At 36.5% G+C, this 19,117-nt stretch overlaps 2 protein-coding genes across 2 annotated transcripts; one reads left to right on the top strand and one right to left on the bottom strand.

Annotated features, from left to right (window-relative positions):
• Positions 1-1,696: 1,696 nt before the first annotated feature.
• LOC135628117 (probable receptor-like protein kinase At5g24010) lies at positions 1,697-4,526 on the bottom strand. The gene has a single exon (XM_065134577.1). It carries the CDS (start codon positions 4,505-4,507, stop codon positions 1,946-1,948), a length of 2,562 nt encoding a protein of 853 aa, XP_064990649.1. The 5' UTR covers positions 4,508-4,526; the 3' UTR covers positions 1,697-1,945.
• Positions 4,527-8,431: 3,905 nt separating this feature from the next.
• LOC108952687 (uncharacterized) lies at positions 8,432-17,916 on the top strand. Its single transcript, XM_065136385.1, has 7 exons — positions 8,432-8,467; positions 14,055-14,305; positions 14,622-14,728; positions 15,170-15,210; positions 15,316-15,403; positions 15,906-16,000; positions 17,098-17,916. The coding sequence occupies exons 1-7, from the start codon at positions 8,432-8,434 to the stop codon at positions 17,140-17,142; spliced, it is 663 nt and encodes a 220-aa protein (XP_064992457.1). The 3' UTR covers positions 17,143-17,916.
• The last annotated feature ends 1,201 nt before the right edge of the window (positions 17,917-19,117 follow it).

Here is a 19,117-nt window from a genome sequence, read left to right as displayed (position 1 = left end):
GGTCACCACCATTGTCAGTGACGTCGCCATCACGTCATCGACTATCGAACTTAAAATTATTTTTTATCTTTTATTTTTATATTTTCATCGATAAAAACTGATGTCCTTGAGGTAAATGGATCTAATCGTTTTACTTTCATAATAATAGGAATATCAATATAATTTTTTAAAATATAAAAATCGAAAAAATAAATATAATTAATTAGAAAGTGATAATATATTTATATAGTTGGTCGCATCCGAACAAAAGAGTGACGTTTGGCTTTGCCTGACTCTACATTTTATATTATAGATATAGGATATGCCGTGATATATTAAAATACTGCTTTATTGGCAAAGTGCAGATTGGCATTTGAAGATATTTGGAGATATGACCACAAGCCATAGGAATCTGGAGTGTGGAGCGTGAGACGGTGTGAAGGGAGGCTTGGAAATTGGATGGAGTCATCGGATGTGAAGCCGAAAGAGAAGGCCGGGTGGGATCCAGCGAAGGCAATGGGGGCTGGCGTGGAGTCTTGTTCTTGGCTGTAATGCAGAACAGATAGCACCAGCTGGGGAAGCTGCCATTGGACTTCACTGACACTATATCTTGAAAACTAGCTATTATTTTCACGAAAGGTACAGAAGTAATGCTTCCCTCAGAGATAACTAAACCTAGTTGGTCATTTGCTCTGTTCTTAAGACTGGGGATGACAGCGGATTGAATTTTTTGCATGAAAGTTAGAATGCTTTCGATTGTTTGGAGTTGGAATATTTGCTATATGGATCGTTTTGTTGTTATTGAGTCAGGTAAAAAATAATATTCTTAGTTATTTATAATTTTTTTATAAAATCATCTTTTCGTATCACTAAATATTAAATTTTATAGTTTGGTTAAAAATAATAAATCTTTGAGTCGGGTATACTCAAATGAAATTCAATTGTTAATTGATATCGATAACAAAGCAATTTTTGTTAGGTATTTAAGTTTATGGACATAATTAAATTGGATTTAGATGTCATTTTATTGAGTTTAGAATGGATTCGGATAAAGAAAATAGAAATGTGTAGATAGACAAAAATCATATTCTTAGTTATTTATATTTTTTAATAAGACATTATTAGGTTTTCATTTATCTCTCTATCACTAATATTAATTGTTTCACATCTTTTATACACGGTATTTATATATCTCTTTTAACACATGGATTTTCTCAAATCTGTCATGACCTATTTTTATTTAAACCAGGTTTGAGTAATTTTCCTTGCATTTAAGACGAGTTTGGATTAAAAAAATATATATTTAAGTCAGATTTTGAGATTTAAGTGATTCAAATTCATGAAATTCAATTGTCGAATGATACCAATAACATAGCGAGCTTTCAAAGTATTTAAGTTTATAGACAATTAAAATGGATTTAGATGTCATTTTATTGGCTTTAGAATGGATTCCGAAAGGCAAATAGATAGGTTTAGATAGACAATAAGTCGAGTTGGGTCATGTGAGAATTATTCGTGATTTACATGAAAATAAATAAAAAGTTATTTTGTGCTTGAGGTTCACTAAGACTTAAGAGAACTCGGAATTGTTTGCCGAGGACATATGGAAGGAGAGTGTCGAACTATGTAGATCTTATGTTTGCTTCTATTGTTATTGTTGATTATCTGCGCTGTTCTACTAGTATGAAGGTGATTTAGAAGTGCCGAAAGAATAATGTTGTATCAATACAATTGTCATGTTATTAAGAATCAAAACACTTGTTTGTTCTCAACTTGAGACATGGAACCATCCATATACAATTGAAATACACACAGTTGGACTACAGAAGCAATCGTGTACATGATAGACTACAATATAACCTAACAAGACCTGAAATTTCAAAAGATCTAACATGGATTACAGGAAACAACTTCACCATATGAAAAATAAAAATCTGTGAATTCTGAAGTACCTTCATTTTCTATTTCAAGAATTCCTTCCTGGTCTAAAAGCTTCTTTGTTCGCACGACCTGCTGTATCAGTTGAACTCTTGCCATGTCTTTCTGCAGTGCTGGTATCTCTCATTGCTGTCACTGCACTAGTGCTAACCTGCAGGACACTCGACGAGGATTCATCCGAAGGGCCATAGGTACTGTCGCCGCCTGGTTCTTGGTGCACTGCTCTTTCATGGAGTTGCAAGGCATACTCCAAGTTCCAGAGAACATCTCCCATTGTTGGCCTATCGATTCCATATTGTGCCAAACACTTCTCCACAGTCTCACCAAATTTCTTCAGCGACTTGCGATTGGTCTTCCCCTTCAATGAGGGATCAATGATTCTCTCAAGAAGCCGTTTTTTCTGCCAGTGCATCGCCCACTCAGCTAAGTTTACCTGTTCCCATGGAAGGGACTGGTCGATGACAGGTCTCGCACACAAGACTTCAAGAAGCACGACACCGAAGGAGTACACATCAGACTTATCGGTGAGTTGCTGTGTCTTGAAGTACTCGGGATCGAGATAGCCAAAGCTTCCCTTGACACCGGTGCTCACATGAGACTGGTTGGTTGAAGTGCCTAATTTTGACAGACCAAAATCTGCAACTTTGGCAGCGTAGTTCTCATCCAGCAAAATATTCGAGGATTTAACATCGCGGTGAATGATCACTTGAGCAGAACCAGTGTGCAAGTAGTGCAGACCCCTCGCAGAGCCAATGCAAATCTCGAGCCGTTGTTTCCAAGATAAAGATGGATTCCTTGAGCCATACAGATGGTCTCTCAGGGGACCCTTCTCCATAAACTCATAGACCAAGATCTTCTCTGCCTGCTCCTCACAGTACCCGATGAGCGAAACAAGGTGGTGATGGCGGATCTTAGACAGGATCTCAATCTCTGTTTGGAATTCCCCAAGTCCTTGTTGAGACCCACGGGTTCCTCGCTTCACAGCAATCTTGGTGCCATCTCTGAGCACACCTTTGTAGACCTTCCCGAACCCTCCTGCCCCAACAAGAGCATTCTCATTGAAATTGTTTGTAGCCAACACAATTTCGAAGAAAGGTACTCTGAGCTGAAGATTAGGGTTGTTGGAAGGGGATCCAGTGGTCAACTCTGTCAATCTAAGATACGAATTCCCTGGGAGGACCGGCAATGGCGACCAAGTATCAGCATCTTGTGACTGAGGCATCTGATCCTTCCGACTCTTCCTCTGAGCCATGATAACAACTAGCACCATGAAAGCACAAGCAAGGATCAAGCTACCGAGAACAGAAGCAACAATTACTCCAAAATGTCTGCTTTTTCTACTGTCTTCATTCGGGGACGAAACAACCCCATTAATCTTCAGTATCTCCACGCCGTTCAGCAGAGCATTGATCTTCGATGGAAGGCTGTGTTCTGAAGGCCCAATGCTGATATTAATGCCCCCGGTACTGCTTCGATGCAGGACAACAAAGTCTACATAGTAAGGTGAAGCCAAAGTGTAACTGGATTGTGATGAGAGGTCGAGATCCTTATAAGCAGGGTACCCGTTGATGTACACATTGAAGAAGAGCTCGTTCAGTGCGCTGCTGACTATGTCACAGAAGTGCAATCTAACAAGGAATCCATGGACCGAATTTGGCACCGGAAAATTCCAGCTTATGTTGAAATAATTGGAAGGTGAAGAAGAATTTGATGAGTCGCCCTTGTTCATGGCTCTTGCAGTTCCATAGACGTAGTCAGGTGCAATCTCTGGCGTGGCTCCGCCGTCTCTGTACTGAATATGACTACCAAAGGTGACACTTATAGCTCGGGCTGGGTTCTGGAGGTACTTGTCGTCGGGTTCCCAGGTTCGCCAGAGGGTGTCATTGTCGGGGGTGACGAAGGAGCCGCCCACATTGATCCGGAAGACGGTTTCCAGCAGATGGTTGGAGAGCGGGGCGTCGGAGAAAGAGAAGAGGGAGGGGATCGGGGTGAAGGCATCGGAGAAGAGACGGTCGGGGGCGGAGAAGAGCTCGATTGCGTTGATGAAGGCGACGGTGGAGGGGGAAGCGGGGGAGAAGGTGAGGCGGAGGGAGGAGGAGTTGGGCTTGAGATAGAACTCCCTGACGAGGGGGCGGGGAGGTGACGCCGCCGCCGCCGCGGGGGAGAAGAGGGAGAGGAGGGGGACGCCGGATGCGGAGACGTTGAAGAGGGCGGCGGAGAGGTTGAGGGAGGGGGAGGGGAAGGGGTGGAAGTGGAGGCGGAGGAGGAGGCCAGCCCGGGCGGTGGCGGCGAGGTGGAAGACGTAGGAGGAGGGGCACGGGAAGGCCCGAACCGTCCGGTAGAGCGGGGGCGGAGCGGAGGAGGAGAGGGCAGTGGAGCTGCAGTCGGAGAGGGCAGCGGAGGAGGAAGAGTCGGGGACGAAAAGGCGGCCGTCGGGTAGGGCAGTGCCGCCGCCGGCGCCGCAGTCGAGGAGGAAGTCGTCGGCGGGCTGGAATTCGGCAATTATCAGCGGAGCGAGGAGAAAGAGGAGCGAGAGGATAAGTCGTTTGCAGGAATCGAGGGCAAAATGAGGGCTTCCGCGGCCTCTCATTCTCTTTGCGTTACCTCCAAACTCCAACTCTACTCTCTCTCTATATATGGAGATATATAGAGAGAGAGAGAGAGAGAAATAATTATTTATATTAATTTAAAATATAAAAAAAATGTAGTCATCACTTATCCTAAGTCTTCTTTTGTCATTTCGCTCAAAAGCCTATATGCATATGTAAGGGGAAAATGACGCATATAAACACTTGATGGAATACCTTTCACTGGAGGCATGTCATGTGGGGTGGATCCCATCAACATGTTCTCCCTCCCATCTTTGTTGATCGAAGAGTAGATGTAAATATACGTAACCCAAATGAGAAAATAAAAAAAATATTAATATTAACTTCTTAATTTTTTTTTATTATGAATGTCATAAATGACAAATGAGATATAATTTTCTTTTATAGATGTGATTCGAAAGTGTTCATGAGATACTATCTAAATTTTGTTTTTAGATGAGGACATTCGAATATTTTATTTTTAATAATGAGTTTGGAGTAGAAAACAGTGTGAGATCAATCTCCATTGCTTTCAATTGGTTTTGGGTCGTTAGGAAGAAGGTGGAGTACGCCATGGAAGCTGTACCACAGCTCATGTTGAGGAGGAAGATAGGGACGTAGGATTTGAGTGAGGTCGGCTTGGGTGATAGGTGTTTATTGGACTATCCATTGGAGGTCAAATTAGGGTTACAGATGGATCCGCGTTGGGAGTGGAATTTTTGTTGACCTTTTTGAATACTGTGGTACAAAGGTTGGACACGTCTCCTAAAAAAAGAATATTAAGGGTTCATTCAATCGTTAGCGTTGCAGGTCCATGAGATAAAATATCCTTTAATCTCCGCTAATGAAATTGATGATGTTATGATCTAATATGTATTTAAATGATATAGAACTAGTTTTGAATTAGGAAAGGTAAATTGATTAAAGCAGAAAAAATAAGAAGTTGGGTCGGAATTAAATATGTCAGAAGATTAGACATCGGACCGGAGGAATGACGGACTATCGGCAGAAGGCTTCGTGTCATGAGTTCGGACATCAGGCCAAGAAGATCGGATAGTGCGCCAAGGAGATCGGATATTACGAGAAGACAACATGTCGATTGGACAATACGTCGAAGGAGAGGATGATGCGCCGAAGGGTCGGACGAAGCGCTGGATGAACCAATGACATGCCAGACAACTTAGCATTCTTGTTTGTAATAATTTGTCTAGATCGAAGTAGTTTTAGTTGTAATTGGGTTGGTTTATAATATAATTATGCTAACTCAATTATGGACTAATTGGGACCAAACATTGGGTCAATGGTATTGTCGGTCTAGGCGATGGCATCACTAGTGGCTTAGTCTCCGAGACTGTGCCATTCGGTAGTACCACCAGGCTTAGCGGTGGTACTACCTAGTGTTAAGCGATGGTACCGTAAGTCTGAGCAGTGGTACCGCCCAAACACAATCTCCTATACTATGTTAGGAGGTGATACCACCCAGTATCAGTGCTACAGACGATGGTACCGCCCAACATAGGTGGTGGTGCCATCAAGACCCGGGATGAGACCTTTTTTTGCTCTAATTTTTAAGTCATTTGAGGTCTATAAATACCACAGCTATTCTTGCATAGATAAGCAAGAATTTGAGCAAAAGTGGGGGAAAGAATCATTGAGTAAAAATTGTAATATCTCTAGATTAGTGAGTTTTTTCCTCTCAGACTTAGAAGGTTTCTAAAGGAGAAGTGAGGTCTAAAAGAGATGTGTAAATGTTCTCTCCTAAGCTTGTGAAAAGAAGAAAAGAGTGTAAAAGGGTAGTTGTATTGAATCTCGAATTTTGATGATAAAATCAATTGATGTGTTTGTGATCTGATCTACATTTTGAGTGACGTAGGAAGCTTCGATCAGGGAGAGACAATTAAAGCATGAAGAATCATGTTGGGCCGGAGTGAAACATTTCAGAAGATTGGACGTCGAACCGGAGGATCAATCGACGTATCGGTAGAAGGCTTCAGGACATGGGTTCGAGCATCAGGCCAAGAAGAGTAGAAATTACGCCAAGGAAATCAAAGTTGTGGAGATCAATTGGCCGATTGAGCAATAGGCCGTAAGAGAGGACGATGCGTTGAATAATCGGACGAGGCATCGATGAACCAATGATATGTCGGACAACATTTGATTTAGCTTTGGTAATAATTGTCTAGATCAAAGTAGGTTTTAGGTGTAATTCGGTTGGAATTGGGCCAACTCAATTAGGGGCCAATTGGACCCAAGTTTAGGTTGTGTTAGGCTAAGTGAAAGACCCAAACAGTGACCTAACAGGTGGAACCGTCAGTGGCACAATCTTTTAGACTGTGTCAGGCGGTAGTACCACTCAAACACAGTCTCCAAGATTGTGTCAAGCGATGATACCACTCAGTGTTAGTGCTGCAGACGATGGTACCGCTAGGACTCGGGAAACCCAGGATAAGACTTTTTTTTGCTCTAATTTTGAAGTCATTTGGGGTTTATAAATACCTCAACTATTCTTGCATGGGAAAGTAAGAATTGAGTACGAAATTAAGTTGAAAAAGGGGGAAAGAATACTTGAAAAAATTAGGAAACTTCCTTAGGATTCAGGATCACTTCTTCATAGCATTTAGAAGTTCATCTAAAGGGAGAAGTGAGGTCTAAGAAAGAGAGGCTTGTAAGGGTTGTCTCCTAAACCCATGAAAAGGAGAAAGAGTGTCAAAGGTAGTTAATCTTCACCCATTGAAGGAAGATCGTTAGTGGATGTTGGTGGCCTCGACGGAAGAGGAATCGGGAGTGAACGTAAGTCACGACGACCAAACCACTATAAACTCAGTTTACATTTCTATTTATGAAATTTACCTTTACTGCAATCTGTCTTACTTGCTTTACTTTTTTATTACACTCTTACAAATGCTTTCAAGTTAAATACATTTTCGAAGTTAAACATTATCAAAACGATTTTATCGTATGAAGATTTTTGAATCGACGTAATATTATCACTACACTAATTCACACCCCCCCTAGTGCCAACTTGATCCTAACAATTTGTATCAGAGCCACGTTTTTTTCTCATTTGGTTTAACACCCAAGAGAAATGGCTCTTTTCGGCTTTCAAGCTGGTCACTCTATCATTCGTCCTCCTATGTATAATGGGATGGACTACACTTATTGGAAAACTCGGGTGAGAGTTTTCTTGCTTTAGCTGAATCTCGATTTATGGAATATTGTTGAAAACGGATTTCAAAAGTCTTCTCTTTTAATAAACGATTGGAATGATTTGAATGCTTTATTTTGCGCCTTAGACAAAAATAAATTTAATTGGGTTTCTATTTGTGAAACGGCTTATGAGATTTGACATACTCTTAAAATCACACACGAAAGCACCAGTAGAGTTAAAGATTCGAAGATTAATCTTTTGATATATGATTTTAAATTATTTCGAATGAAGCCAAATGAAACTATCATTGACATGTACACCCGTTTTATGGATGTCATCAATAGTTTAAAAGCTTTTGGTAAAAATTTTGTGAATCTTGAACTTATGAATAAGGTTTTATATTCTCTTCCTAAAAGCTGGATTCAAGAGGCAAAAAAACTTAAATAATATTCCACTATAAGAACTTATTGGTTCATTGATGACATATGAAATGACGTGCAAGACATATGATGAACTTGATAAACATGAGAACAACCTTCCAAAAAACATAATGGATTTGACACTTCGAACAATAGAATACCACTTAAGTGATAACTCAAGTGATGATGATGATGACCTTGAACTTCTCACAATAAAGCTTAAAAAGTTCTTAAAATAAGAATCAAAAAGTAAAAATGAACTTAAAAAGAAAAAGTTGTTAAAGAAAAAGAAAGTATTCAAGGCGGCTTGGGACGAATCGAGCTCATCCGAAGACGAGAAGCAAACCAACAAAGACAAGATGGCGAACTACACTTTAATGACTTTCGACAACGAGGTAACCAAAACCCCCTTAGTTTACTTTGAATTTACTTGATGTTTTTCATGAGTTATTTTTAAATTAGTTAGTAAAAAATAAAAAATTATAAAATAAATAAATAAAAGGGGATTATGCTTTTCTTTCTAGTGTTTTTGAAAAAATAAAAAAAATTGATCATGATAATTACATCTCTTTATGATAAAAGAATAAAATATTAGATTTAAATCTAATGCTCGTACACCTAATTAGATTAATCCTATGTATGATTTTAAGAAGTAATAATGTGTATCTTGATGATTTTCGTATTACTTTTTGATTTTGATTGAAGATGCTTTATGTTCAATGAAACCATGCTTGATGATTTAATGATGATTTGAAATCATGCTTAATGAGCTTATATTTCAAAATTATACATGATGATTTTTGTGATTTATGGTTTATTGATCTTTATCGTAATAAAAGTTACTTTTTTGGTTTTAAACGATGATGCATATTTTTATTTGGTATAAAAGACAAAGGCATGCTTGTATAAAATCAAACTACTTAAATTAAAATAAAAAGGGGAGAAAGAAAATTGTTAGCATATCAAGAAAACTAAAATTGCTAGTTTGAATGTTAAATTTAGGTAGCATAAACTCTCCTTATATATTTTTCGGATCATGATCTTGATTTCTTATTTTTTATAACTTGAGTGTTCTTTTTAAATTAAGATCGTTTCCTATCATTCCTTCTAGTTACAAAAGAAAAAAAATTGTCAAAAATGATATATCATCTTTTGGCATTCATGACTTGATATTTTATTTTTTATGATTGAAACATTGATGTAAATCAATCCTTGTTATTTATCTTTGTCATAATTTAAAAATTAATGTAAAGGGAAAAGAAATACAACATTATTCTTTCTTTTTTTTTTATAATGACAAATGGGGAGAAAGATTTGCTAGTTTGCACATTTCAAAAGGAAGAAAAACTTACTATAAAACAAAATTGCTAACTTGCACTTTTTAAAAAAGAAGAACAAAAAACTTGCTATCTTGAACATCAACAAGAATTGCTAGCTTGCAATCTCAAGAGAAAACAAAAGTGATATCTTACCTATCTCAAAAAGCAAAACTTACAAACTTGCATATTTAAAAATATGCTAAATTTATAAACTTGCACAACTTGTATGTTGTAAAACTTGCATATCTCAAAAACTTGCTCACTTCTCCTTTTTGTTGATGACAAAGGGGGAGATATAATGATGATGATTTAAATCATGTGTGGTATGATGTATTTTTATATTTTGAAATATTACATGATTTTTTGAATTTAAAGGTTGTATCAATATGACATATCGATTGGGGGAGTTAATGTCACATCCTGAATTTTTTTTTTTAATATCTTTCCACACAGGCCAAGTAGATAAACATCACTTTATTCATCATTCATAAACCTTTCTTACAATTCATTTATTGATCAAATCATAAATATAAAAGTAAACATAGTGATGTTAACTTCAAGAATCATCCTAGCAGTTCTACCTAGCGGTAGAGGAAGGTCCGCTTTCCACTAGAATTCGATTTAGTGCTAGAGGGAGGTTGCTTTGAAAATAAAAAATAAAGAAAATTCAGTAATATTGAGTAGGAACCCCAAAAGTCAACTCAAAATGAATACATGATCAAAATTCAATCATCCCATTGGCGTATATCAAATACCCGAAGGAGCACTTTCCTAACAACGGATGGAGAGACTTTATCCTACGAGATGAGTTTGTGTTCTCCCAATAGTGGATGGAGGTAAACTCATATCGCACTCCCAACAACGGATGGAGTGGTGTCTCACACCCACCAAAGTGGGGACACGTTCCTTCCAATAGCGGATGGAGGAACTGTCCAGCCGTCACGTTTGACGGCCCGCTAATCCCCGAAGGAAATCACCCTACCTGCTCTCGATAGGGAAATAACATAATCTCACACTGGTCATATCTATATCGGGATGAAATAACATATTTAAAACATCTCTTTCAAATATCATCAATATCAAATAATACAAATTAGCCCTCAATTGACTTGAACCCTAGTTCAATCGAGCTAATTGAACTCAATTTACTAGAACCTAATTGAACTGATATCTAATCATCATTTAACTGGTCTGAAACTACCTTAGACTAGTATAATTTAGACTACATTAAGTTCATTTTAGGTTAAACTGACTTGAATAAGTCAATCAATTTGAAATCACCCTGAATCGATCTAGACTAATCAAGCCTAATTTAAGTCAATTAATATTTGGGCTCAAATCCTACAATAATATTGGGCTGGATTGGGCCAGCCCATATATTGGTCATATGCATTACATATGACTAGGCATGCATCACATAAAGCTAGCCCAGCCCTGGCCCATGGATTGGTCATGTACATCGCATGTGACCACCCATGATGGTTGAGCTGGGTTAGCCTACGAGCCAAGGCCTGACCCGTGGGTTGGGCCTGGCCTACGGGTTGGGCTTGGTCTACTGATTGAGCTTGGCTAGTGGGCTATGGCCTAACCTATGGGTTGGGCCAGGCCTATAAGCAATTTCAATCCAATTTCATATCACAACATATATTCATTAACAAAACAAAAACATAATAACGTATTAAAAGATAGATAAGGAGATAAGCTTTAATACAAGGAAATAACATTCTACATCTAAATAGAAATCATACTTTCATAATTTTAACATATTATAGTCAATTAAATTTTAAATCATTCATAATAATATATTTTAAATTTCAGATCAAAGAATATAAAAAAAAATAATTTTAGATAATATATTTTAATCTAACAAAAAATTTTATCTAGATAAGATTAAAGATAAACTATAATGCTAGGAAATATCATATAAAGCATATAAATTTTTAACATGTTTAAATCTAAAATAAAAGTCTTAAGTAGGATCAAAGAACATTATAAAAACTTCAGTAAATTTTAATGCAACAATAAAATTTTGACATTTAAAGAATTGATAAATATCTTTCAAACTATAAAATATTCAACATTTAAAGAATCAAAATAAAAACTAAAACTTTTATTTTCAGGGAAGGTAGGGAAACCTACCTCTCGTCAATAGGGTGTAACTCATCGTTCCTCCCGTTGCCAAGCTCGACTAGGTGAGGAACGAAGGAGAGAAATCCCTCCCGTTAAATAGGATGAGGTGAGCCTCAATTAAAGAAAATTTATTTTAGTTTTTATATTTATTTAATATAAATTATTTCTATTTAATATATTAATAAATATGATGTGATTATAGTTAAGGTATTAACAAACAAGGAAATTTGTATTAACAAACAAGGAAATAAATTAAGATTTCCTTAAATTACAATGGCAAGTAAGGAAAAAAATAATTCCTAACTGAAATATTTGATGTGATTACAGTTAAGATTAACTCCGTCATCAATTAGTTATCATCATAAAAAAGGGAGAGATTATTGAATCTCGGATTTTGATGATGAAACCAATTAAGAATATTATGATCTAATATGCGTTTAAGTGACGTAGGACTAGATTCGATCAGAAGAGCCAAATTGATTAAAGCGGGAAGAATAAGAAGTTGGGTCGGAATTGAACATGTCAAAAGATTGGATGTTAGACTGGAGATTGGATGTTGGGTCGATGTGTCGGTAGAAGCTTCATGCCATGAGTTTAGGCATCGGGCCAAGAAGATCATACATTACGCCAAGGAGATTGGATGTTGCGAGAAGGCAATATGTTGATTGAGTAATACGCCGAAGGAGATGACAATGTGCCAAAAGGTAGGACGATGCCCGAAGGGTCAGACGAAACGCCGGATGAACCAATGACATGTTAGACAACTTAGCATTCTTGTTTGTTTTAGAATGTAATTATACGAACTCAATTAGGGGCTAACTGGGCCCAAAGTGGGGCTGTTTTGGGCCAAGAGAAAGGCTCATTCAGTGATCCAAACATTGGGTCAGGCGGTGGCACCGCCAATGGCTCAGTCTCCGAGATATAGTCTCCGAGATTATGTCAGACGGTAATACCACCAGATTAGGCGATGGTACCACCTAGTGTCAAGCGATGGTACCACATAGTGTCAGGCGGTGGTACCGTCCAATGTCAGTACTGTAAGCAGTGGTACTGCCCAGCATATGCGGTGGTACCACCAAGATTCGGAAAACCCAGGATGAGACCTTTTTTTGCTCTAATTTTAAAGTAATTTGGAGTCTATAAATACCCCATCTATTCTTGTATGGACAAGCAAGAATTTGAGCAAAAGTGAGGGAAAGAATCCATGAGTAAAAATTATAATCTTTCTATATTAGTGAGTCTCTTTCTCCTAGAGTTAGAAGGTTTCTAAGGGAGGAGTGAGGTCTAAAAGAGATGTATAAATGTTCTCTCCTAAGCCTATGAAAAAGAGAAAAGAGTATAAAAAGGTAGTTGATCTTCGTCCATTTAAGGACGATCGTTAGTAGATGCCGGTAGCTTCGACAAAAGAGGAATCGAGAGTGGACGTAGTCACGACGACCGAACCACTATAAAATGGTTTGCATTTCTATTTTGCTGTTTATCTTTATTGTAAACTGCTTTACTTCCTCGTTATATTCGGTGCATACTCTTATTTTTTTTAAGTAAAAATAATAATTTCATCGTTTATCAGCCAAAAAAATCAAAATAAAACCTCTAAAATAGATCAAAACCTTGGAGGCTATTAGCCGTTAAAAAAACTATTTGATTGTGAGCGATACAATTGAGAGTTGTATCAAAATGATTGAAGCAATATTTAATGTCTCGAAGGATGGATTTAGTAAGAGTCCATTGTATCGTGATACAGCATGTGTGTTAATTAGGTTGACGAGCAACATTTAATTGGTTTTCTATCTGTTTATATATATATATATATATATATATATATATATATATATATATATATATATATTCTCTGATTTGGATATTGATTTAGAATCAACGATCCTATTCTATGTTTATCTAAGTGTATGATAATGTTAGATTAAAAAGTTTTAAGGTTTTATGAGTTAGAATATCGTAAGATATGTTTGATTAAGAAGTTTTGAGTTTTTGCAATTCCGAATGTGTTACATCTTACATAATTATATTATTTTCAATTTCATAGTACACATGCAAAATAAGAAGTAAAAAAAACATAAATTTTACAAAAAAAAAAAGAAAGATAAATCTTGTCAATTGTGAGTGACTTTTCTATCAAAACCTCATTTGTTATCATTTTTAATAGAGTCTCATTGTATTTCTTAGCTTAAAAATTCACTTTTCATAAATGATAAGAATGCAAATGATAGGAGTAAACTAGTCTAATAACCATTGTTTCATAGCTAAATCAGCTAAATTAGAGGACAAAATCAAGCAAAAATAAAGAAAATTAGTGTATTACTTCTCCAAGAATTTTGCATGCTTCGATTAACATTTGACATCATCAATATTGATCTCTTTTGCATTAAGCCACTGGCAATCAGCTATCATAAAATTATATCAGATCTAATGAATATGAATCTTCCCAAATAGTCAGATATTATTATTAAATGTATAAATAGATTTTCTGATAGGTTTTTTGATAAAATAAAATAAGAAAATGCTCTTTTTTTAGATCCCAAAAGGCCCATTTAAAGGAGCCCTCTCACAGGTCACTGAAGCAGGCTTTGGGCCTTTATGCGAGCTCCGCAACAGAGCGTCGCGTTTCCCTGGTCCATCTCGTTTCCCTACCTCCATATATATATACGCCGCTCGCTTCTTGCCTACGGCGAAGGGTGGGAACGAGCAGGGCGGTGCCCGGATCTTCGGCCCCTCCCAGAAGTACTCCTACCGCGGCCTCGCCTCCCACATTAGCCTCAAACCGAGGTGATTTCTCCCTCTCTCTGTCTGTGCCCCTCCCTCCCTTCAAGAAACCCTTGCCCTCATCTCAGTTTCGCCTACGTATCTGGATTCGATCGATCGGATCAAGAATCGAAGACTTGCGATGCATCATTGGTGGATAGATTCTGTTACTTGGAAACCTGTGGTAGAATTTTAAGATTCGGTTCGAATTTCTGAAAATAACCCTAGGATGATGTGATCTTGAAGACAAAAACAAATGAAAGAACCGAAAAATTACAATGTTCAGGGAGATTTTATTGTGTTGATGCTGACGATCTGGCTAATTTCTACGTGGATGCAGGGAAGAAGAGCAGGGTATCCAGGATGAGTTGCCGAAGCAAAACCTCCGAAAGGAGTTGGAAGAGTGCGAGCGGAGACACTTTGCCTCCAAGGCTAAGTCTTGTACTGGTAAAAGCTTGTTCCCTTCTACTGTATTCTCTCATGCTAGCATGTGTTTATGCTGTTTGTTTATTTTGCTTGTAATTTAATGGTTTGTGAAAGATCAGATGATATGATTGTATATTCGGTCTTGTTGCATTTGTTTTGGATCAGGTGATGTAGTTGTATAATCGGTTTTTTCTTGTAATTGTTGTTTTCATATGTGTTGTCTGCGATTGTACTTTTGGACGTAGAATCTTAACATTTGTGGATTCTGTTAGGCAAAGACCTCTCTGGCTTTGTTAACAATCTTCTGCTACAATGAATTTTTTACCATCTCCTTGTTTATGGAATGTTAAAAGGTTGATCTTTGTTGCAGAGTTTATGTTTGGTTTTCCTTTGGATTTTGTCTTCCAATTCTAAACTCTCTTAATGTGGTTGGTTACTGAATCTAGTTGTTTGCCCTTGCAGAAGATAGAGAACGAAGGAAAGGTGGGCAGGTACTTTGGAGGGTAAGCTACATTGCTTAGGTTCCTTATTGATGTTAAAATTCTCCTGGTGCTGAGACAAAAGCATCTTTTCTGGTGATGCTTTTCTTGCTCTTGTTTTACCTACAGGAACAAGGAGAAAAGCTGAAGATAAAACTGTTCAGAGTGATAATGATGCTGATGATCCTGATGCATAAGTCAAAGATGATGCAGAGAGGTAGTTACTTTTTGTTTCTGTTTCCACATTTTTTAGTAATCATGGTTTTTTTACTATAAATTAAGATATGAGACACTGTCATGCAATTTTCTGATAAAACTGGTTATAGTGATTAACACATCTGTTGACTCTGTTTCTACATGATACATGCATTGGTTTAGTTTGGCTTTCTATGTATATCAAAATTGTCTTCTTTTAATTCTAATTTTAAGACATTTATAATGAAATATCAAGTGCCAAAGCTGATAAACCTATCAAATATAAAAATAATTAAAACTTGGTTTCCTTGTTAACAATGATCATTGACTATATTGTCTTTATTTGTCAAATTTCTAAAAGCTGAGTACGTGTCTCTTTTACTTCCCTCCTTTCTATAGGAGAACAATGCAATGGTGTAATTTCTGTTCCTCTAATATTTTTTCGTATTCATCTTCCTTTTTTTTTGTTCTTAACTCATTGTTCGCTTGATCCTACTATGATGAAGCTATATTTCTGTTGTTAGTGATGGCAATGATGATGATGATGAGGATGATTAAAGCCCTGTTAGCTGAGCTTGAAAGGATAAAGAAAGAACAAGCCAAGCAAAAACTAAGCAAGGTCTGTGTTAGTAACTTTTTATGGTTTGGCATCTCTCTTTTATCTGCTAATTAGGTTTCCTTTTGTATGATCGACTTTTTTGTCATGTGTACTCGACTTTGTTACATGAAGACAATCTGGCTCTGTGTTAACTGAATATATCCCTGGTTTATTATATATTTACACCAGGGTTTTAATATCTCATATGAGGTTGACATCTTATGCCCTACTTAGAACAGTATTGTTAGTATGTGATTCTTGATCTCAGTTTTCACAAAATCCACTGCAATGGTCAACATTATAAATCTGGCTAAATGGAATAGCACAATCCATGTCCATCTGATGCTTCTTTTTGTACTTGAACTTATGTTTCACTGGAATTGTTCGTAGGTTTGCTTTAAAAGCAACTACATCCTGAAAAGAAATATTTAGACATTTTTTCAATTCAATAAGTTTGTTGTAATAGAGCTTGTTAACTTTGAACATGGCAAGAAGTTATTTGGAATTTTGGATGCGACTATTTCGGATGTGCTTATGCTCGAACAGATCCATACATGCACAATTAATTTTTCAGATACCACTAAGTTTTGGTCTAGATATCCAGCTTCATTCTATGATTCAACCATTTAGATTTAATTAAGAATATTAGTATTTTTTTTCGACATACCAATGTTTTCATAAATTCTATTCTATGTTATCAAGGAAATTTTGTAATGGCTTTTTCATAGAAATGGTGCATGAAATTTCTGATTATAGGGTAACTGTATCATTTTAGCTTGTCTTCTGAGGTGTGTGCTTATTGATCAACTAGCTCAGGTGGCCTTATGTCTGAATAGATCCAAATGTTCTGGGTTACTTTTTTGGGTGCAACTGAATCTAATTTGTCTACTTATCCAGCTTCATTTTGAGACTTAACCAATTTAATTAATGAAACTGTAAAGATTTTTGTTGGCATACCTAGTGTCTCATCAATGTTTTTCTTTGTTATCAAGGTGTTGTTAGCCACAATTGTTTTGCAAAGCCTTTTCCATAGAAATTGTGCATGAGTTTTCTACAAATTAACTGTATCATTATAGTTCATTTCTTCTTTTGTAAAGTATCTGCTTGGAATGTAACAGGAACGACTTCAACAAGCTGAAGCACTAAAGGATAAAGAAGCTTAGTTGATGCGAGGAAATCCACTGATCAATATTAATAATTCATCTTCCTTTAGTATCAAATGGTTATCTTAGTAATATTTGTTTGCATTTTGTAGTAAGTAACAAGGTTTATGTTGTAGTACTCATTCCATTTCGTGTGCTGCAGGTGGGATGATGATGTTGTCTTCAAAAACAAGACTCATGGTGAAACAAAGACCTCGTAGCATTTCATCAATGATACCATTAGAAAGGTGGAACATTTCATCAATACCATCAGAAAGGACTTCCACCGCAACTTTTTCGCAGAAGCACATGAGATAATTCAGTACAGTGTTTTGGGATTTCTTTTGGCAAATCAAGAACATTTAGTAAATCTGTTACTAGGCTTCGAAACCTAGCTCATTAATTTAGCCCATGATGGGCTTTAATAATTCACAGCTCATATTAGTCATTTTACTCTTTCTCTTTTGACCTAGACACGAAGAAAAAAGGGGCTTGCGACTGTTGCGGATGTGGTTTATAGAGATTGTAGCAGTGGCGATTGAGGGCAGAGGAACAAGAGAAGAAGAAAAACATAGAGGTTGTTCTTAAGTATCTGAATAATATTCTAGTCTCATGTTTGATCAGATTTATAATAGACTCTTATTGTGATCACGGAAGGAGATTTTGGATATTGTGCATGGTGATGTAATTCTTGTCTCTTTATTATTCTCTTGTAATTATTGCTCTGGTTTTGAGCAAGAAACTTCGAGATTTATACTTTTATTATTTTTATAGTGGATTTGTTTCTTTAGTTTATCCCGTAATTGTTCTCGTTCACATTAGAGAGATTTTTTCCGTAAATCTTAATATTTTATGTGATTGTGATTTTAGTTTAATTTTTTCGTTGCGTGTTATAGCTTACTCATATTTATTCATATATAAGTTTTTTTTATCTCATCAATTGGTACCAAAATAGATTTTGATAACATTTAATTTTTATATCTGAACATAGAGGTCACTAGTATTTCTTCCGTGGTTAGCTTGAACGGAAATAATTGAATGGTACACGATCGGGTTTATTCGATTATGGCTTGATGATAATGTTTTTCATTATATTTCTACTGAAAGTTTTGCACACGGTGTAGCAACGAGGCTTTCTTGATTATAAAACAAAGAGGGTATTTATATTATTGAACATTTGAATGAAATACAAAGTATTACTAATCAATTATCTTTTATAAAATTATTTTTTAATGATAAGTTGTAGGCATTGTTATTTTTTAGTTGATTGTCAAAAAATTGGGAGGCACTAATGGTTTCCTTCAGTAATTATCATGAGTAAGTAAAAATAAAGAGAAAGGATATTATAAGAATCAATACAAGCAACCTAAGAACAAAAAAAAAAAAAAATAGAGCTTATAGAGTCAAAAGAGAATACCACAACTATAATGTAAGGTGATAATTATTTAATTATATTTATTTCTGATAATATTTTTTCGTGTGTTAGGATCTTGAGTGATAATTGACATATGTGCTTCTTACCATGCTATACTACAAAAAGAGTTCTTTGTTATCTATAAGTCTAAAAATTTTGGTGTTGTAAAGAGAGAACTATGGCTCGACAAACATCATCGACATGGGTGATAGTCATATAAAAACTAACCTTAACTACAAGTTGGTGCTTAAGGATGTGAGGCATGTGGATCATTTGAGACTAAATTTAATTTTAGTTGGAAGGCTAGATGATGAAGACTTTGATAGCAAATTTCACAAAGAACAATGGAAGCTCAGTAAGAGAGCTAGTGGGAAGAAATGTCATACTTTATACAGGTTGCAGGCCAAAACTTGTGGTGAGCAGTTAAATTCTATAGAGAAAGACTTAAGTATGGAGTTGTGGCAAAGACAACTATGACACATGAGCGAGAATGGGCTGCAAGTTCTTTCCAAGAAAGAAGTCTTGCCAAATCTCAAATGTATACGTCTGAACTCTTGTATTAATTATTTGGCTAGCAAACAA

The sequence above is a fragment of the Musa acuminata genome, chromosome BXJ3-1 (assembly GCF_036884655.1).
Source record: "Musa acuminata AAA Group cultivar baxijiao chromosome BXJ3-1, Cavendish_Baxijiao_AAA, whole genome shotgun sequence".
Taxonomy (NCBI): Eukaryota; Viridiplantae; Streptophyta; class Magnoliopsida; order Zingiberales; family Musaceae; genus Musa; species Musa acuminata.
The sequence above is the reverse complement of the archived record's forward strand: the minus strand, read 5'-3'. Positions and strand labels throughout refer to the sequence as shown.

Bases quoted from the DNA above. Each gene is read 5' to 3' on its own strand.
- LOC108952687 (XM_065136385.1), top strand. From the start codon at position 8,432: ATGGCGAACTACACTTTAATGACTTTCGACAACGAG. The intron at 15,211-15,315 runs GTAAGCTACATT...TTTTACCTACAG, and splicing joins GTGGGCAGGTACTTTGGAGG to GAACAAGGAGAAAAGCTGAA. The intron at 16,001-17,097 runs GTCTGTGTTAGT...GGAATGTAACAG, and splicing joins CCAAGCAAAAACTAAGCAAG to GAACGACTTCAACAAGCTGA.
- LOC135628117 (XM_065134577.1), bottom strand. From the start codon at position 4,507: ATGAGAGGCCGCGGAAGCCCTCATTTTGCCCTCGATTCCTGCAAACGA.